This window comes from Bactrocera dorsalis, chromosome 2, assembly GCF_023373825.1.
Source record: "Bactrocera dorsalis isolate Fly_Bdor chromosome 2, ASM2337382v1, whole genome shotgun sequence".
Classification (NCBI taxonomy): Eukaryota; Metazoa; Arthropoda; class Insecta; order Diptera; family Tephritidae; genus Bactrocera; species Bactrocera dorsalis.
In genome coordinates, this window is record NC_064304.1 from 79,240,135 (window position 1) to 79,259,938 (window position 19,804).

The following is a 19,804-nucleotide window of genomic DNA, read 5'->3' on the forward strand; positions in this document are numbered from 1 at the left end:
TTGTGAAAACCAAAATTTGAATTCCAAATAAATGAAATGTTTGTTTTTAAGAGGAAATAATGCTCTTTATTTTGGCTTTTGATTTTTTTGAATATCTTTTTTAATTCAAATGTTATTAGTATCTAAAGATTATTTTTGTGACTGCATCAAATAAGCTGACACTCACTGTATGTACATATATATAAGTCCCAATTTAATGACTCTACACTTATTTTTATTTCTAATTCCAACTACTAAACGCTATACTTGCATTCGTGTTCGCCACACAACACACATACATATGTATGTATGTATATGCCATTAAGTTTTTATGAAAATGACGTTTGTATGAACTCATTTATTACTTCTATATGTTCTAAACACACTCCATATAGTGCTTTTATATGTTCATTTATTAACATTATTTCATAGTTTTTCGACTTAGTTCATTTTCTGAACACGACGCTATGAAAACGAAATCGGTAATCGCATCACAAAGCATTGGAAAAGAACAAAAGTTAGTTATTTTAATATACCATAAAATCATAGAAAAGGATTCAAGTAGTTTCGCCATATATTAAAAGTCAAATATATAATAATTAGCAATCGTAATAAATGTTTGGTGTTTTAATCAAATGCCCAAAAATTCTTATTTTGTTCGATCTGGCCATAGTGGAAATTGTTATAAAAAACGCTTATTTTGAGGCGCTGTCACACTGGAATAAGTTGGGCATCCCATTATCCCTGCTGTTGACCATGGAACATTATTTCGACATCGCTGCCGTAGAACCACAGCTAGCTTATGGTATTTTTAAGATATTATTGTCAACACATCAAGATTATTAAACTAAAACTCAACTTGCATGGGAGCTCGTACGAATGTATGGCATGTATGTTTGTCGGTAAAGTTGTCTGTTGGTTTTTTGTTTTAATTTTTGCCGTTATTTCCACGGCATGGCGCCAGAGACATTTCATCTGAGAGCATATTATTAATAATAGTGATTTATTTGTATAGAGGAATGCTTAATGAAATATTAGGGGGCTATTTTCTTAAGATAATAATATTTACGTAAATTGTGTGCATACAAAGTGGACAGCTGTGTTGTTTTGTGTACATGCCGACCATTGTGTTGCTAAAATAATAATGAGTAGTCGAAAAAGTCTTTCCGTTGTCTAATCAAACCATTGTATAAACCAATGTTATACAATGAATCAAACTTCAACTTATTTTTTTTATATTTTTACTAATAAATAAAGAAATACATATATGTATACCATTTTGGTAGACCACTTTTTGTCATTTTTCCGCTAGAGTCATTATTTCATCAGTGTAAATCGAAATTTCCAGATCGGTAGCAATTGAACCATTATTGTGCTACACGAACTCATACATCATTGTCTCCGTAAACTTCACAAATCTCTCCGTAAACTTCACAAAATTTCAAAATATAGCGAAGTTCTTCATTATTTTCACTCATTTTTGAACAGCTGTAACTGTCTTTCATCTTTCCCGCATTTAATTCCTTTTCAGCGATATGGTGAGACACAATAGGGGTATTCTCTTGCTCTTGCGAAACCCAGTGCACGGTGCAAGGATTGCAGATTTACAACGGCACAACAACAAACACACGCAGAAAAATATTTGCAAGAGCTGTAAAATATGTCAGACCAAAACCCATGTATATTTGCGTGCAATGTCACGCAAAAATAAAATTACAACCCTGTTGTAGTTGCCATTTTACATAAAGACATATTACGTCGTTAAATTGTTAATTGTTAAATTTTAATTAGATTTTATAATTTCTATTTAAATTATAAAGTTTTGTTACAGTTTTTTTTTGTTAAAAATGTATACAGAAGGTGCGCCAATTCACAATAGCCATGCACAATAGTCATTTACAATAAATTGACTGAATCAGTCGTTCATATATCACTAGATTCTGCAATGGGTGCTCTCGTGCCCTTGTATATTTCGGTGTAGTATTTTTGCAATCTGCAATCTTGCAAGAGCAAGAGAATACCCGTAATGTGATTGGTAGCACTGGAGATGTACGACACCTATTGACAAAATACGAAAAGACTTTTTCGACTACCCAATATTTGATATGTCGCTGCCGACTTATAGCTTGACTAGCGAATTTCGCAAAACCGCAGCCGGAATCAGCTAATACAACCTATCTTATGAGAGTGCAATGTAAATGATTAACCAAAACCGCTTCTACCGCTCGCTTTACCGTAGGATACCGTAGATTTCCACGGTATTTGGATTTTTGTATTTTACTTGACAATAAAAATAAAATTATTTACAAGGTTTACATTTTTGAATGTAAATTATTTATTTGGTCTCTTAACGTTTGGTCGATTGCGGTGAGGCGGTTCGCTACCCCGGTGTCCATTTCTTATGTGTGATAAGTATCGCAATTTTGAGGGTCGCAACTTATTGCTTATGTAATGCCTCACAAACGTTAGCAAATCTTCCACGGTGTTACCTTCCTCTCTTGCCATATCCTAAAATACTCCACCGTCCTTTTAAGATTCCAATGCTTTGTTCAACGATACATCTACAAAGAAAATTTTATTAATGAGGATTCATAATTTTTTTTATACCTACGCTATTTCTAGGATCTCCTAGCTATCTTCGCACTATTTTTTTATGTCCATCACTTTCACTGGAGCTCAAATAAAACAAAACAAAATTTGATTCATTTTGATATTTAATTAGCTTTTGCTAGTTTATTGAAAATTTCGCAACAGTTTTGACAGTTCCTCATCTATTGTGACCTATAAATACTATCCAAAGCAATGTGGAATTTAAAAACTATTGTGAATTGAAAATATATTACGATCCGTTTGCTATCGTAAGTCATAATGCCAATCACCGCATACGTTTGACGTATCACGTAATTTTCTCTCGTATGTTTGCCAATCCGTGCACGGATGTAACGATTCGACCCCAGACTTTTATGTGACGAGTGATACGTATTACAAATTTGTATTCAAAAAGATTGATTTATATTTGCGCCTTATCTATTTATTAATATTCCCTCTTATAAAGAGGGATAAAGTAAATAAAAGGGTGAAAGCACTCATGTAAACTTTAACAAATCTCTGGTAGCGCTCTTAAGTAATTAATGAATGATATAAACCTCAAATTATGTATTAAAACATATGACGTAAGAATTACTTTCGTATTTTTTAAATTTCCGAAATGTCTCTGCAATAAGTATACGAGAAGTCTGGTAACACCATTTAGAACAACTGATCAAGAACACGTTGTAAACAAATACACAAAACTCAGTAGAAATTGTATTTCGCGATTCATAAATGATAAAAAAATATTATTTAACTTAGTTATTCACATAAAATGAGATTAAAATTTTTGGTGATATTATTATTAGTTATTAAGTTTGCTATATCTGGTGCCAATGATAAAAACAAAACCTTCGTAGCAACAACCAATTGGCAAGAAGTAGAAGAAGGTTAGTACACACATTTATTACAATATTTGATAAACACTTTCTATAATTTATCTTCTTTTGTAGGTCAAATCCTTCCGTCGGGTCTGCATATACGTGTTAATTTACAAACTGGTAGGAAGGAAGCAAAACTTTTAAATAGTAAAGAAGTAGATGGGAATAATAATAACGGGGCATTGGTAAATGTAGAACAAAATATTTACGAAGCTAGTGCGAAGGAATCCCAAGCGAAAAATAAAGCTAAATCCAGTAAAACACTTTCTGAAGCTTTCAAAAATCTTCCCAAAGACAGTTTAGGTATTGCGTATTCACCAAAAAAATTAGAGCAAATAAAACGCGATTTTAAAACATATAATGAATTAAAGGAATCTTTTAAAAAGTTGCAAAAAGAATTTCGTTCAGATGGTGAACTAATTACAAAACTAATTGATGAGTATAAAAACCTTAGTAAAGAAAATGAGGAACTACCGACAACGTTAAATACGAAAATAAATACACAACTACGAATACTTGAAGATTTCGACTATCTTGTTCACCAAATTGACAATGCATTGTGGTTTATTGATAAAGGAGGCTTAGATAAAATTCTTCTACCACTAATAGTAAACGAAACAAATATAAATTTACGAACAAAAGCCGTCCGTGTGTTAGGTGCTTTAACACTTAATAATCCTAAAGCTCAAATAAAAGTTTTTGAAAAAAATATCGGAGGTTATTTAGCTCAAATTCTTATATCGTCGGAACACTCGGAAGAGTTATCATCGGCATTATACGCTTTCGGTAGCCTTTTAAGAAAATTTCCTTTGGCATTACAAAGAATACTCTCAACATCGGGAACACAAGCGTTGGTAGCCGTGCTTGCAAAAAAATGTGAACTAAAAGTGAAAGCGAAATCTATAACACTTATAAGCGATATAATTGTCGAAAAAAGACTTGTTCTTTCGAAATACGCTGACTCGGATAGCCCATTAGCTGCTGCACAGTATGCTGATTTAAATCTACAAGAATGGCTGCATTTGAGTGGTTTTTGCGAAACTGTCGATAGTTTAGTTTCTACACAACTTTATGAACTATTGGATCAACCAGATATAACCGAGTATTTTATAATAGGCTTGGAAAATGCGGTAGAAATTTGTGAATCTGTTTGGTCAAAAAGCGTACAACTAAGGCATACTTTATTAACCATAAAAAACCGTTATATGCACACTAAAGAAGAGTACCATGGGGAAGTTGCACAGCAAATTGAAAAGCTAGTTAAAATTCTTTACAGTCTAAACAATCGTGATGAACTTTAAAGTTTACACACCTATTAATAAAAACTTTTGTGATAAACTAAATTAAAATATTAACTTTAACATGTGTACATAAGTGTGTTGCTTAAATTAAAGAATTTCAAATTTATTGTATTGTATAAGGGCGACCTAAATAAAGAGGACAGTACTTTTTTATGATTAAAATTTCATTGAATTTTTAAATTTTGGTAATATTATAGTTTCTTTTAAATCATTTATTTCACGGATGAATTTGGGTTTTATGATTCGTTAAAAAAATCTTAAATTCAGATGCTTTTTGATTATTTCTTCGTTATATAGTATATATATAATATAAACATACATAATAAATATTTGCTTTATTTTGTTCACAAAAGACGAATTGTAAATCTGATATAATATACATATGTATGTATCATTAAAAATAATATTTATTGATTGTCCATATAAACCTTTAATTTATTTAATAGTTTTAAGTTATTACTTTATTAATAAAGAAATATATAGTAATAAACAGAGAAAAGAAAATTTAGACACTACTAAAAATTTTAATATTTCTTCAAAGTTATTGTTACCGGTATCGTAGAAAGAAGAGTTCCTTCGAACCAGAGATGTTGTTATTAGTGCATAATGTGCGAAAATGTGAAAGTGCTGACATTAATTAAGTTCGAATATGTAAATTTTCTATAAAAAGAAATTTTATTTCAAACAATTCATTAACTGAAACAGCGAAAAAAGTCTTTGGTCTGGATCAAAGCGGCATCTGTCTTGATAGTTAATTAGTTTCTAGATAGCCGATTAGTCACACATCCTTCTTGCTAGAAGGGATGGAAAAGATAGTGGAAAACCACATAAGATCAAAAGCGCTGAAAATCGTTGTTGTTCTAATAGATAACTAATCCACGTTAGGAAAATAAGGGTTATCTAGGTTTTAGCGGAATATCTAATTCCCGTTAGGATGGTAAGGGTCACTTGTGTTGTCGTCGACGTCATCTAACGGGAGGCTCAGGAAACGTGCTGTTTCGACGGGGTCGGACCATAGGGAGGAGGGTGTTAGATGAGAGGGGTTGGCGGAGCATGCAAAGAGGTAGCCAGTGTCATGCGGAGACTCATTGCACGCAGGACATAGGTTCAATATGTAGGAGTCTATTCTGGACAAGTAGGAGTTTAACCTGCTACAGTATCCAGAACGAAGAACAACTCGAGCTCTTCGTCTGCAATGGGTGGGGATTTGACTCCAAGAACGCCATTCACTGGAAAAGAGTCGGTGAAGGTGTTGATAACTCCACTATAATTAACGGTCAGTACCTGTCGGAAGCTAGATGCGTTCGAAGTCCGGTCGGCGTACTGTTCGATATCGTCGACGTTGTTGAGGAAAGGCGGTTCCACTTCAAGCAGATGGCTGCAGTAGTGGTTTCGGTGAACTGCTTGGAGAGGACTTCATAATGCTCCTTAACTGGGAGCATAAGTGTCTCACTATGTATATGTTCGATGAGAAACATCAAGAGGCATCCTGTCGTGGTCTGGAGTGCAGTGTTCTAGCAGGTGTGGAGTTTCTTCATCTGCACACATTGGTGCGGCGTAATAGAGGACCGCCCGGCCCATTGCCTTGTTAGTTGCCAACAACGTTTCATTGTCTTTTTCCTATGTGCTGCCGACTAGCGACTTGAGAATTTTGTTGCGGCTCTGTACCTTGGCGATAATCGCGGTCGTATGGGGAGTGAAGGACCATAGACTATCAAAAGTTACACCTAAAATCTTAGGATTGAAGATTAAGTCTATACTCCTTCGTTCAGTTCGTAAATATGGTCGCTGTGGATTTAGTGGGGAAATATGTTAGGTTCTGTGCAGAGAAGAAACGAGAAAAGTCGGAGAAATAGCTGTTTACTTTTGAACACATGCCATTGATTCCATTGCCCGACGTCAATATCGTGCAATTATCAGCGTACGAGGTTATGGAAACTCCCTGTGGTGGCTGTGCGAAGATGAAGAAGTTAAACAGTAGCGGGGAGAGGATACCACCCTGAGGAGCCCCCTATTTAATTCTTCTCAGTTTAGATGTTTCTCCTCGAAATAATACGGATGATTGACGGTCGCCCAGGTAGTTCATGGCCCACCTCTTCAGTCCTGGAGGGAGCATAGTTTTTTCGATGTCCTGCAGTAGCATTGTGTGATTGACAGTGTCAAAAGCTTTTGACAAGTTCAATGCTACGAGGATCGTTCTTTCACAGGGTGGTGGTGCTGAGCACTTTTCGGAAACCATGCTGGTGGTGGTGGTTGGCTAGGCTCAGGTGATGAGTGAAGGTCGGGAGTAGCAAGGCCTCAAATGTCTTCACTACTTTGTTGGCAGGTTTCCCAGGTTTCAGAAGTGGGACCACTCTTCCGACTTTCCATACATCGGGTATTTGAAGAGTGGTCAGCGAAAGGTTGAGGACTTTGGTTAGGTAACTTACTCTCGTCGAGTCTAGATGCTTTAGCATAAGCATGTTGACTCCATAGAATGGGTTTGGACGATTTCGCTTCGTTGATGACTTTCTGAACCTCCTCGTCGGTGAAAGTAAGTGGCGCGCAGTCTTTTGGCATTTTGCGCAGCCGTCGGGTAACACATGGCTTGTCTACCGAAGGGTGCAGTGTAAATTGCCGGCTAAAATAGCCCGCGCCCTTCTTCAGGTCCGAAGAGGCATGGCTATTGAATTGAACTTCAATTAAGTCATCATGTCTCTTCGGGTTAGATAAAGCTTTGACAGTAGCCCAACTCCATCGGTGGAGAAGTTACAGGACTTCAGGTACTGTATCCATTTCGTCCGTTTATGCTGGTTTAACAATCGCCGAATCTCCATATTGAAATCCCTTATTCGGGAATCCCCGGGATCGGTATGTCGTAAACTGTCGCGCTAATTAGCTAAAACGGCTGCTTCGTCTGGAAAATTAGGGAGTTTCGCTATTCTTCCAACCGGGATGAAGCGAGCGGTAGCTGCGGCGATCACCTTGCGGAATCGGCATTCACCAACGGATACGTCAGTAGTAATGGGTAGAGCGTTGAAGGTGCTCTCAGTAAATTCTGTGAAGCCGGCCAAGTTAGCTTTTTTATAGTTAACGAAGGTGCGGTTGGGCAGATGGTCTGATGCGAGAGTTAGCATAGGTCGCCAGGTTATCCTATTTATCAGATAACCACTACGATGGTAATATCGGGCGAACTATTACAGGTGCCCATAACTCTGGTGGGGCTTCGTCATTCATTGTGCAGAATGTTGAATCGTAAATCTGTTCCGCCAGCTCCATTCCCCTGCGTTCGTTTGACAGGCAGGAATGCCAAAGTTCATGGTGCGCGTTAAAGTCGCCTAGTTTTCACCACGATTTAGAGCACCTATATTCTAGGCTAGGCCTTCACCATTATCTCGCTAGCGATTTTTACGCAAAACATTAAAACCGGCACAACTCGGAAGATATGAATGGCTATTTAGTTTGGTTTCTTGATACGCGTTCCCGATTCATAAGTGCAACTATCTCCTCGATCTGCCTCTGGAGTCCGTTGCAGTTAAATTGAAGAAGGCGAGTTTGTCGCGGGTGTCCGTGGGTGATCCTAGGGGTGAGGGAGTGACGTGTAGGTAGTGTTTGTTGCAGCTGCAGAACCTGCAGGGGTGGTTGTCGCACTGGGGTGTTGGTTGGCGACGCCACTGTTTTGTGTTGCGGAGGCAGACTCCTGCAGAATGGGGCAACCAGTGCAGGAATTGCACTTAACTAATGCGACGTTCCGGCGTAAGACGGTTTGACACACAAAAGAGACTGTGGGATGAACCAGGAGTTGCTGAATGGTTCTCCCACGAGGATTGGAGCGGAATGAAGTTTGGGAGAATGGGGGTTATGTTGCCTGTGTGAGCTCCTGAGGACCGTGGAGGTCCTCCGTTGGCCGCTCGGGGGCAATGGCGGCGCAGCGCGAACTGGGTGCAGATTGCAGAGTCTTAGAGGCTAAGGTTGCAGTAGTGCGTTGGCAACATGGGGGCACATAACTTGTGGTCCACTCCCTATGTATCTTAAGGCCTCAGCATGTCTTCCTTCGGGCCCGGGTTGTACTCAATGCCAGCACGAGTAACGGAGCAACCCTGTTGCAAGGCGTTGCTTAGTGACGACAAACTTAAATTAATACTCACGGATCCAAAAGGGGTTAGATCGCCGAAAAAACAGCCAGATAAAATCCGGGTCAATTCCGGTGCTGAGAACCAGCTGTCGTGGGTATTGTAAAACAATTGGTCGTGCTGTTTACTACAAGTGCGATGTTTTCCTCTGTGTTAATTGTTTTGCAGACTTCCACAAAAACAATAACGAAGAATTATAAACTTTTTCATATGAATATATAAACATAGTAAAAATTAATTAAAAATGGGGGTAGCGCCTGGTGCACCCATATGGTAGCAGCATTTGCAGACCGATCTAGGAACAGGACACAAATTTTAGATATAAGAAATAAACATCAAAACAATTCCCGGTCTATTCGGGTTAATTTATTCTACTACGAAGAGATTTAAAGTAAGTATTGAGTATTTGATTTACTTTGTTTCATTATGTAAAAATCTGATTGAAATTTTGTCAGCAATGGTACGATGTAAGCACTGCACAGCTTATCAATGTGATCTTATAAAACAAATTTCCTTGCACTTCAAAAGGCAAACCGAATAAAGAAGTTGAAAATTTAATTGTTTTTTCCCCGACCGAGATTCGAAATGCTTTTAAATACAAACCGAGTTCTAAAAGACGTGAACGATGTGAAAAACTCATTAGGGGGATACTCTTGCTCTTGAAATATTGCACGATGACACAAAATGCAAAAATCCTATAACCAAATATGCGCGGCCAAGAGAGCACCCATTGCAGAATCTAATGATGAACGGCTGATTCGGTCAATTTATTGAGCATGACTATTGAGAATTAGCGCACCTTCTGCATTCATTCTTAACAAAAAACTGCAACAAATCTTTATAATTTAAGTAGAAATTATAAAATTTATTTAAAACTTGCCTTTCTCAACAATTTAACGGTCAAATATGTCTTTATGTTAAATGACAGGCGGCACAGGGTTGCAATTATTTTTTTACGTCTCATTGCACGAAAATAAACATGTGTTTTGGTCTGACATATTTTACAGTCATTGCAAATAATTTTATGCGTGTGCTTGTTGTTGTGCCGTTGCTCCAAATGAAAAATTCTGTAATTCGTGTACGGTGCAAGGGTTTTGCAAGAGCAAGAGAATCCTTCTATTGATTCTCAAAGCAGGATCTTGCACCTGAAACGAAAATTATAAAAGAACTCAGGCAAGTGTAGAAAGAATTCGTAGACGTTTGTGAGATTGTGATTTAGAAGCTCATAGCCCAAGAAAAGCGCCATTGTTATAAAAAACAACGGCTGAATTATCAAAATGCCCATTTCCTTTGGCCCTAGCAAAATGGAGAAACATTTGCAATACGTAAGACGACCACCCAATTAAACATGAGTGTCCAGTATTATTATTTGGGCATTTTTTTATTTTATGGAGTTAGACCGATATACTCGAATAAGGAAAACATGGATCGTAGTGTGTATGTTCGAATTATGTAGGAAGTAATGTTACCCTACGCTCGCGAAGAAATGCCTCTACTTTGGGTCTTTCAACAGGACAATGATCCAAAGCAAGTTAGCTCGGCAGTGGTTTCAAAATAATAAGGTTAACATCACAACGTCTACATAGTCTAAACCTCAATCTTATAAAAAAATTTTAGTGCGACGTAAAGGAGGTAGTTGCCGATGCTAATTCAAATAATAATAATCAACTCTGGGAAACTGAGCGTGCATGGAAATCTATTGTATACCAAACGAACGATGTAAAAAACTCATTGATTCAATGCATCGGCTATGTGCCACAGTTATAGCCAACAAAGGGCACACTACTAAGTGTTAATTATTTCTTATAAGCTAAAGTTAATTTTGCAATTAAAATCTTTAAGAATTAAATTATTACCATAAATTTTTTGCTCAACTGAATTGGTTATAACTACTATTGTTTTGACGGCCATTTATGCAAATCCTTTCGAAATTAAGTTTAAGTAATATTAAAATGAATTCATTTTTTAAGACTTCTCTTAAAAATAATATGTATATAAAATTGTTTGCTAAAATAGGAAGCAAAGCAAACATTTAACAAAAAAACAAATCGACATGTTCTTTATTTTCTGCATTTGTACGCACTACTATTTTGACTGATAATGCCAATGTCGATTGTGCATAAAGTGCCGTTTAGACTAGAAATGGAGGAGAGATGCACCTTTGTGCGTAATCGGACCACTAAATTATGATATGTGTAGAACAGTAATTTGGTATAAGAGATCACAGTAGCAAGGGCATCTGTGGACACAAAATTTTGAAAAATAACTAGTTTATGTTTAGTAAACCTGTGACCTTGAAATTCCCTTTCTCTTTTGCCGGCATCCCTCCCCTCTCCATTGATATATGACAATCGCTCTAGCTTGTTTAGTTCGCCTGCTGCGTTAAGTTGAGTAGACGTGTGTTTGTAGTGCTCGTCACGAAAATGGGAAAAACGAAATCAAGAGCAACGCGTCGCGATAAAATTTTGCGCCAGATTGTGCGAAACAGCTTCGGAAACGTACGCTAAAATTGTAAAAGTTTATGGTGATAGTGCTCTTGGTCGTGCCAAAGCTCACAATGGTTGTCTCCGCGCACCCCCCGCCCGAAAAAAGCTCGCATGAGTAAGTCGAAGGTGAAAACGATGATTATTGCCTTTTTTGATAGCCGTGGAATCAAGTCTATTATTGCCAAGTACTCGAAAGATTGCTGCAAACGAGTCAGACATTGCTCGTAACTGGAGTCTTCATCACGACAACGCGCCGTGCCCCACCGCCCTCAGCGTGTCCCAGTATTTGGCCCCTAAAGGGATCGCCATGTTGCAACACACGCCTTATTCGCCCGACATGTCACCCTGTGACTTTTTTTTTTCCTATAACAAAATCGGTGGTCAAAGGAACCCATTTTGAGTCGATTATAGACATCCAGGCGGCCGCGACGAGGGTACTCGCGGACATCCCAGTCGAAGCGTTCCAGAAATGTTACGAAGCATGGAAAACGCGCTGTATAGCTGCCCAAGGGGACTACTTTGAAGGGGATGGCAGAGTTGTAGAATAATTTTCAAATCTACGGTTTTTATGGAATCAGTCTCACCTCATTACTTAATTGTCATACCTCGTGTTTCTTAAGCTACTTAAGTTACAATCACAAAATTCACCCATCGCAAATTTTATAAGAACTACTGACAATGCTGACAGTAACGTTACTGTTCTTCTTCTTCTTCTTTACTGGCGTAGACACCGCTTACGCGATTATAGCCGAGTCAACAACAGCGCGCCAGTCGTTTCTTCTCTTCGCTACGTGGCGCTAATTGGATATTCCAAGCGAGGCCAGGTCCTTCTCCACTTGGTCCTTCCAACGGAGTGGAGGTCTTCCTCTTCCTCTGCTTCCCGCGACGGGTACTGCGTCGAATACTTTCAGAGCTGGAGTGTTTTCATCCATCCGGACAACATGACCTAGCCAGCGTAGCCGCTGTCTTTTAATTCGCTGAACTATGTCAATGTCGTCGTATATCTCGTACAGCTCATCGTTCCATCGAATGCGATATTCGCCGTGGCCAATGCGCAAAGGACCATAAATCTTTCGCAGAACCTTTCTCTCGAAAACTCGCAACGTCGACTCATCGGTTGTTGTCATCGTCCAAGCCTCTGCACCATATAGCAGGACGATAATTATGAGCGACTTATAGAGTTTGGCTTTTGTTCGTCGAGAGAGGATTTTACTTTTCAATTGCCTACTCAGTCCGAAGTAGCACCTGTTGGCAAGAGTAATCCTGCGTTGGATTTCCAGGCTGACATTGTTGGTGGTGTTAATGCTGGTTCCTAAATAGACAAAATTATCTACAACTTCAAAGTTATGACTGTCAACAGTGACGTGGGTGCCAAGTCGCGAGTGCGACGACTGTTTGTTTGATGACAGGGGATATTTCGTCTTGCCCTCGTTCACTGCCAGACCCATTTGTTTTGCTTCCTTGTCCAGTCTGAAGAAAGCAGAACTAACGGCGGGTGTTGAGGTCCTTCCCGATCCTGACGGAGCTTTTGGTGCTGCCCAACGTCAGTTTACACAGCCGTATTAGTTTTGCGGGGATAGCAAATTCAAACATCGCGGCATAGAGGTAGCTCCTTTTCGTGCTGTCGAAAGCAGCTTTGAAATCGACGAATAGGTGGTGTGTGTCGATTCTCCTTTCACGGGTCTTTTCCAATATCATCGGCATACGCCAGCAGCTGTACACTCTTATAAAAGATTGTACCTGCTCGATTAAGTCCTGCAGCTCGAACTATTTTCTCCAGCAGCAGATTGAAGAAGTCGCACCATAGGGAGTCGCTTTGTCTGAAACCTCGTTTGGTACCGAACGGCTCGGAGAGGTCCTTCCCGATCCTGACGGAGATTTTGGTGCTGCTCAACGTCAGTTTACACAGCCGTATTAGTTTTGCGGGGATAGAAAATTCAAACATCGTGGCATAGAGGTAGCTTCTTTTCGTGCTGTCGAAAGCAGCTTTGAAATCGACGAATAGGTAGTGTGTGTCGATTCACCTTTCACGGGTCTTTTCCAAGATTTTGTGCATGGTGAATATCTGGTCGGTTGTTGATTTTCTAGGTCTAAAGCCACACTGATAAGGTCCAACCAGTTTGTTGACGGTGGGCTTTAATCTTTCACACAATAGAACTTTGTACGCAGCCTGTTTTCTCTCCGCTGCGACACGGCACTCCTCGTCGTACCAGCTGGTCTTTTGCACCTTCCGAAAACCAATGGTTTCTATTGCAGCTGTACGTAAGGAGTTTGAAATGCCGTCCCACAGTTCCCTTATACCGAGTTGTTGACGAGTGCTCTCAGAGAGCAGGAGTGCAAGCCGAGTAGAAAATCGTTAGGCTGTCTGTTGTGATTGCAGCTTCTCGACGTCGAACCTTCCTTGTGTTTGTTGGCGTGCGTTTTTTGCTGCACAGAGGCGGGTGCGAATCTTGGCTGCAACAAGATAGTGGTCCGAGTCGATGTTAGGACCTCGGAGCGCACGCACATCTAAAACACTGGAGACGTGTCTTCCGTCTGTCACAACATGATCGATCTGGTTGGTAGTTTTTCGATCCGGAGACAGGCAGATAGCTTGCTGAATTTTCTTATGCTGGAATCTTGTACTACAGATAACCATATTTCGGGCCCCGGCGAAGTCGATCAGCCTCAACCCATTTGGGGATGTTTCCTCGTGGAGGCTGAATTTACCGACCGTAGTGCCAAAGATACCTTCACATACATTTTGACATCGTGGCGGGGGCATCTCTCATAAGTGCGCTCCAAGCACTCATAGAAGGCATCACATTGTCCTTCTCTTCCATCGGGGCGTGGGCGCAAATCAGCGATATGTTCAATAGCCTCGCTTTGACGCGGACGTTCATTCATAGGAGTGAATGATAGTACTCGGCGGCGGAGTCTCTCTCCCACCACGAATCCAACACCAAACTTGCGCTCCTTTATATGGCCACTGTAGTAAATGCCACAAGGACCTACTCGTCTGTGTCCTTGTCCCGTCCATCGCATTTCTTGAAAGGCGGTGATGTCAGTCTTTATTTTCACGAGGACATCAATCAGCTGGGCAGCGGCACCTTCCCAATTAAGGGACCTGACATTCCAGGTGCATGCCCTCAAATCATACTCCTTATTTCGTTTGCCATGGTCGTCATCAAAGGGGGGGTTTCTTATCCGAGGCTGATTGCTTCTTTTCATTGGGGATGTTTTTTTAAGTGGCGGGTTCCAAACTACTAAAAGTGTTAAGGACTACTAAAAGTGCAATAAATTAATAATAAAATATTTCAGAGACATTAATATTCTAATGTTACAGTGTGAATATGAGTTAAATCGGACTACAACCACGCCTACTTCCCATATAACGCAATTTTAAATTTGATTCTTGCACTTTCCTATGTATGTATAAATCAAGCCTTTGAACCTTATGACCAAAAATTGTCCAAATCAAACAAAAACTGTTCAGGTCCCGGATACCGAATATGTGGACTCCTGCAGTGATACTCGTATGTCTAATTAAAATTCAGAAAAAAGTCTTTCCGTATAGTAGTATATCTGTTGAGCGTGCTACAAATGGGTTTATAAGTTTAATACAATTGATAGAGCGTGTTTTACTAATAACGGTGCATTTTTATGCCTAGAATGAATAAAATCGGGCGAAAACTCGCCCTAGACCCCACACAACTAACAAGCATTATAAATCTGATGATACTGCCCTGGCTTCAATCCTTGCAAGTTGCAAGAGTATGCCATATTAGCGGTCCGATTTTGCCGCATGGCCGAACAGACGTCTGATCATTTTTATATATAATACATACATAGTCTTGCCATAAATTTTGTTACAAAGTTTGAAATGTTTAAGCGAACACAAATTCGCAGAAAAAGGTACATTATTTTCTATTATAAAACAAAAAACTCAAGAGAATCTTATAAGTTTTTCAAATATTATACATTAATATAACAATCAAAACTACAGCGGCTTAAAAGCAAAATCCCTAGTTTCATAGATGCGGCTGTTGGCTGCTTGGGAGTCCACATTTGAATTCGACTACAATTTGTGATCAAAGTTGGAGAAATTTGCCTTTCGAATATTCCACAGATATTAGGAGAGGGATTTGGTGCGTTCGAGCTACGTAATGCATGGAACACACAGATAGTGAGAAGCGCCAGCCAGCATCTGTCAAAAAATAAAAGGCACACATTCTTATTAGAACAGTTATTTAGTCGACAACACGACTTCACGGCAGCAGACTTGCAGTTAACGCTGTCGCTAAACTAAAACAATTTCTTCAACCCTATTCTCATGCCCTCAAAAAAAATCTAGGAACTATTCTTCCAAAAGCGTTATCTATTATAAAGAGTAAGTCATTGTCTATTACAATAAATATGTAACTTACAGTTGAAGTATGAATAAAAAGACATATAAATATTTATGTTTAAATAATTCAGACAAAATTTTATTTGTAAATATGTATGTATATATTTAATACATTTACAGATAAAAAGATATTTATGTTAAAATAATATCCTGAATAAAATCCTGTAATGCTGCAGCTGCTCCTGAGATGTTCTTTCACATTTTGAAAGCCTAAAGAGAAAGGAAATTATTATATATGCACCAAATTTAATAGATTTGCAGAATTACTCACTTTTATTGGTTGTCTATTTCCTTATTTATTCTTTTTTTTTTAATAGCTAGTTCACAGCAAAGTGCTTTTCACCTCATGTGGTGAGTGTTTTGTGTTTTTAAATAAACCGCATAAATCAGTTGGGACGGCATTTCAAGCTCCTTACGTACAGCTGCAAGCGAAACCATTGGTTTTTGGAAAATGCAAAAGAACAGCTGATACAATGAGGTGAATTTCATAAAGCAAATACCCGTCTGAAGGACAACAAAGCGGAGGCCGAGGGATTGCCGGCCGAGCTATTCAAACACGCCGGCTGAAAACAAATAAGGAGTATGCATCAGCTTCTTTGTAAAATATGGTTGGTCGAAAGCATGCCCAACAATGGGAGTTTAAGTGTACTCTTCACAATCCACAAAAAGGCAGACCCCACAATCTGCGCCAACTACCGTGGGAAAAGTCTCCTCAACATCGCATATAAGGTTCTATCGAGCGTATTGTATAAACGATTAAAACCCACCGTCAACAAACTGATTGGACCTTATTAGTGTGGCTTTAGGCCTGAAAAATCAACAACTGACCAAATATTAACCATGCGCCAAATCTTCGAAAATACCCATAAAAGAGGATTGACACACACCATCTCTTCGTCGATTTTATAGCTGCTTTTGACGACACGAAAAGGAGCTGCCTCTATACAGCGATGTCTGAATTTGGTATCCTCGCAAAACTAATACGACTGTGTAAACTGACGTTGAGCAATACCAAAAGCTCCGTCAGGACCGGTAAGGACTTCTTCTTAGCACAAATTTACCAAACTTAGGCCATAGGGAAATAATATAGTGTTCCAATATCGCAATTTCTTGCAATTTCCCAAAAAAGGATGGAGTCAGCCGGTCTTTGATCAAGTATCCTCTGGGTAGCCTAAGAACACCCGTTTGAAGGCGAGCTAAAGTGAGAAGGCGAAACATCCCCTGCATAGGGTTGTGCGCTGTGTTAGGGACCCGCCACGTAAAAAACACTCCAATGAAAACGCAACAACAGCCTCGGATGAGAGACCCCCCTTTTGATGACGACCATAGCAAACGAATTAAGGACTATGATTTGAGGGCATTCACCAGGAATGTTCGGTCCCTTAATTGGGAAGGTGCCGCTGCCCAGGTGGTTGAATGTCATCGTGAAATTAAAGACTGACATTACCGCCTTTCAAGAAATGCGATGGACGGGATAAGGACAGATACGAGTAGGTCCTTGTGGCATTTACTACAGTGGCCATATAAAGGAGCGCAAGTTTGGAGTGGGATTCGTGATGGGGGAGAGACTCCGTCGCCGAGTACTATCATTCACTCCGGTGAATGAACGTCTAGCCACAATTCGCATTAAATATTCATCGAGGTCCTTCAACATATCTCTAATTTGCGCCCACGCCCCGACGGAAGAGAAGGACGATGTGACCAAAGATGCCTTTTATGAGTGCTTGGAGCGCACTTATGAGAGATGCCCCCGCCACGATGTCAAAATCGTGCTTGGCGACTTCAACGCCAGGATGGGCAAAGAAGGTATCTTTGGCACTACGGTCGGTAAATTCAGCCTCCACGAGGAAACATCCCCAAATGGGTTGAGACTGATCGACTTCGCCGGGGCCCGAAATATGGTTATCGAAAAACTACCAACCAGATCGATCATGTTGTGACAGACGGAAGACACGTCTCCAGTGTTTTAGATGTGGGTGCGCTCCGAGGTCCTACCATCGACTCGGACCACTATCTTGTTGCAGCCAAGATTTGCACCCGCCTCTTTGCAGCAAAAAACGCACGCCAACAAACACAAGGAAGGTTCGACGTCGAGAAGCTGCAATCACAACAGACAGCCTAACGATTTTCTACTCGGCTTGCATTCCTGCTCTCTGAGAGCACTCGTCAACAACTCGGTATAAGGGAACTGTGGGACGGCATTTCAAACTCCTTACGTACAGCTGCAACCGAAACCATTGGTTTTCGGAAGGTGCAAAAGAACAGCTGGTACGACGAGGAGTGCCGTGTCGCAGCGGAGAGAAAACAGGCTGCCTACCTCGCAACGTTACGATCGACCACAACACGTGCGGGATGGGATAGATACCGAGAGTTGAAGAGGGAAGCGAGACGCATTTGTAGACAGAAAAAGAAAGAGGCCGAAATGCGTGAGTACGAAGAGCTTGATAAGCTGGCCGACAGGGGTAATGCTCGAAAATTCTACGAAAAGATGCGGCGACTTACAGAAGGTTTCAAGGCCGGAGCATACTCTTGTAGAACCCTCACAGGTGATCTAGTCACCGATGCCCAGAGCATACTTAAATTATGGAGGGAACACTTCTCCAGCCTGCTGAATGGCACAATGCCAGGAGATGGATTGCCGGACGAGCTATTCAAACACGGCGGCGAAGAACTGATAAGGAGCATGCATCAGCATCTTTGTAAAATATGGTCGGACGAAAGCATGCCCAACGATTGGAATTTATATATCCATAAAAAAGGAGACCCCAGAATCTGCGCCAACTACCGTGGGATAAGCCTCCTCAACATCGCGTTCAAGGTTCTATCGAGCGTATTGTGTGAAAGATTAAGCCCACCGTCAACAAACTGATTGGACCTTATCAGTGTGGCTTTAGACCTAGAAAATCAACAACCGACCAGATATTCACCATGCGCCAAATTTTGGAAAAGACCCGTGAAAGGTGAATCGACACACACTACCTATTCGTCGATTTCAAAGCTGCTTTCGACAGCACGAAAAGGAGCTACCTCTTTGCCGCGATGTTTGAATTTGCTATCCCCGCAAACCCGTTAGTTCTGCTTTTTCCAGACTGGACAAGGAAGCAAAACAAATGGGTCTGGCAGTGAACGAGGGCAAGACGAAATATCTCCTGTCATCAAACAAACAGTCGTCGCACTCGCGACTTGGCACCCACGTCACTGTTGACAGTCATAACTTTGAAGTTGTAGATAATTTCGTCTATTTAGGAACCAGTATTAACACCACCAACAACGTCAGCCTGGAAATAGAACGCAGGATAACTCTTGCCAACAGGTGCTACTTCGGACAATTGAGAAGCAAAGTTCTCTCTCAACGAACAAAAACCAAACTCTATAAGTCGCTCATAATTCCCGTCCTGCTATATGGTGACAGACAGATAATTCAACTGAATGAAGAAAAATCCTAATATTTCAAGTCCTCCCGAACTAAATTAGCCGTTAAAACCTGACCTTCACCTTTGTCCTCATCGATATCGACATCTTTATTCTCATTGATAGCCATAATTTCAATTAAGTCGTCATCATCAATAAGACCTTCTTGCATTAATTCATCGATGTCAGCCGTTTGGATGTTTTCAAACCCATCGCCTCCTATATTATTTAAAAGACTTATAACCTTAGAACAAATTTTTATCTTTGCACCACTGAAGTTCCACTTTGTAAAATGTTTTTCCAACAAACATTTAAAGTTGATTGCCGCAACTGTTGGATGGCAAAGGAAACATGTGTAATGCAATCCAAAATATTAATTTTTTTCTATGCTTCCATAACATTCAAATTGTTTTCTTCCACTGAATCTAAAATATATCTTAACGTTTACTTGATGTGGTACTTTTTAAATTCTGCTATAATACCCTGATCGAGTGGCTTAATCGGAGAAGTGGTGTTTGGCGGCAAAAATAGCAACTACATACATATGTATGTATGTATGCGGCACTGGGTGGCTAGGTGCATTACAAGCAGAAGTATTGTGAATTCTAAACCTTTTTGTGTCTTATATTTCTAGACTTTAGGAACAAATACAGTTATT

The 19,804-nt window shown here is 39.9% G+C and overlaps 2 protein-coding genes, 1 long non-coding RNA gene and 1 pseudogene across 3 annotated transcripts in view; 1 reads left to right on the forward strand and 3 right to left on the reverse strand.

The window, feature by feature from the left end:
* Positions 1-19,804, reverse strand: part of LOC105226102 (saccharopine dehydrogenase-like oxidoreductase) — a 77,109-nt gene that overhangs the window by 50,070 nt on the left and 7,235 nt on the right. The gene's annotated exons all lie outside the window — the stretch shown is intronic.
* LOC125776502 (uncharacterized) lies at positions 875-3,092 on the reverse strand. Its single transcript, XR_007421766.1, has 2 exons — positions 2,591-3,092; positions 875-2,540 (listed from the first exon to the last, which is right to left on the reverse strand). It is a non-coding gene; the product is annotated as an uncharacterized LOC125776502 (long non-coding RNA).
* LOC105228843 (nucleotide exchange factor Sil1) lies at positions 3,220-4,917 on the forward strand. Its single transcript, XM_011208832.4, has 2 exons — positions 3,220-3,458; positions 3,522-4,917. Exons 1-2 carry the CDS (start codon positions 3,344-3,346, stop codon positions 4,748-4,750), a joined length of 1,344 nt encoding a protein of 447 aa, XP_011207134.2. The 5' UTR covers positions 3,220-3,343; the 3' UTR covers positions 4,751-4,917.
* LOC125776498 (uncharacterized) lies at positions 5,098-8,008 on the reverse strand (annotated as a pseudogene).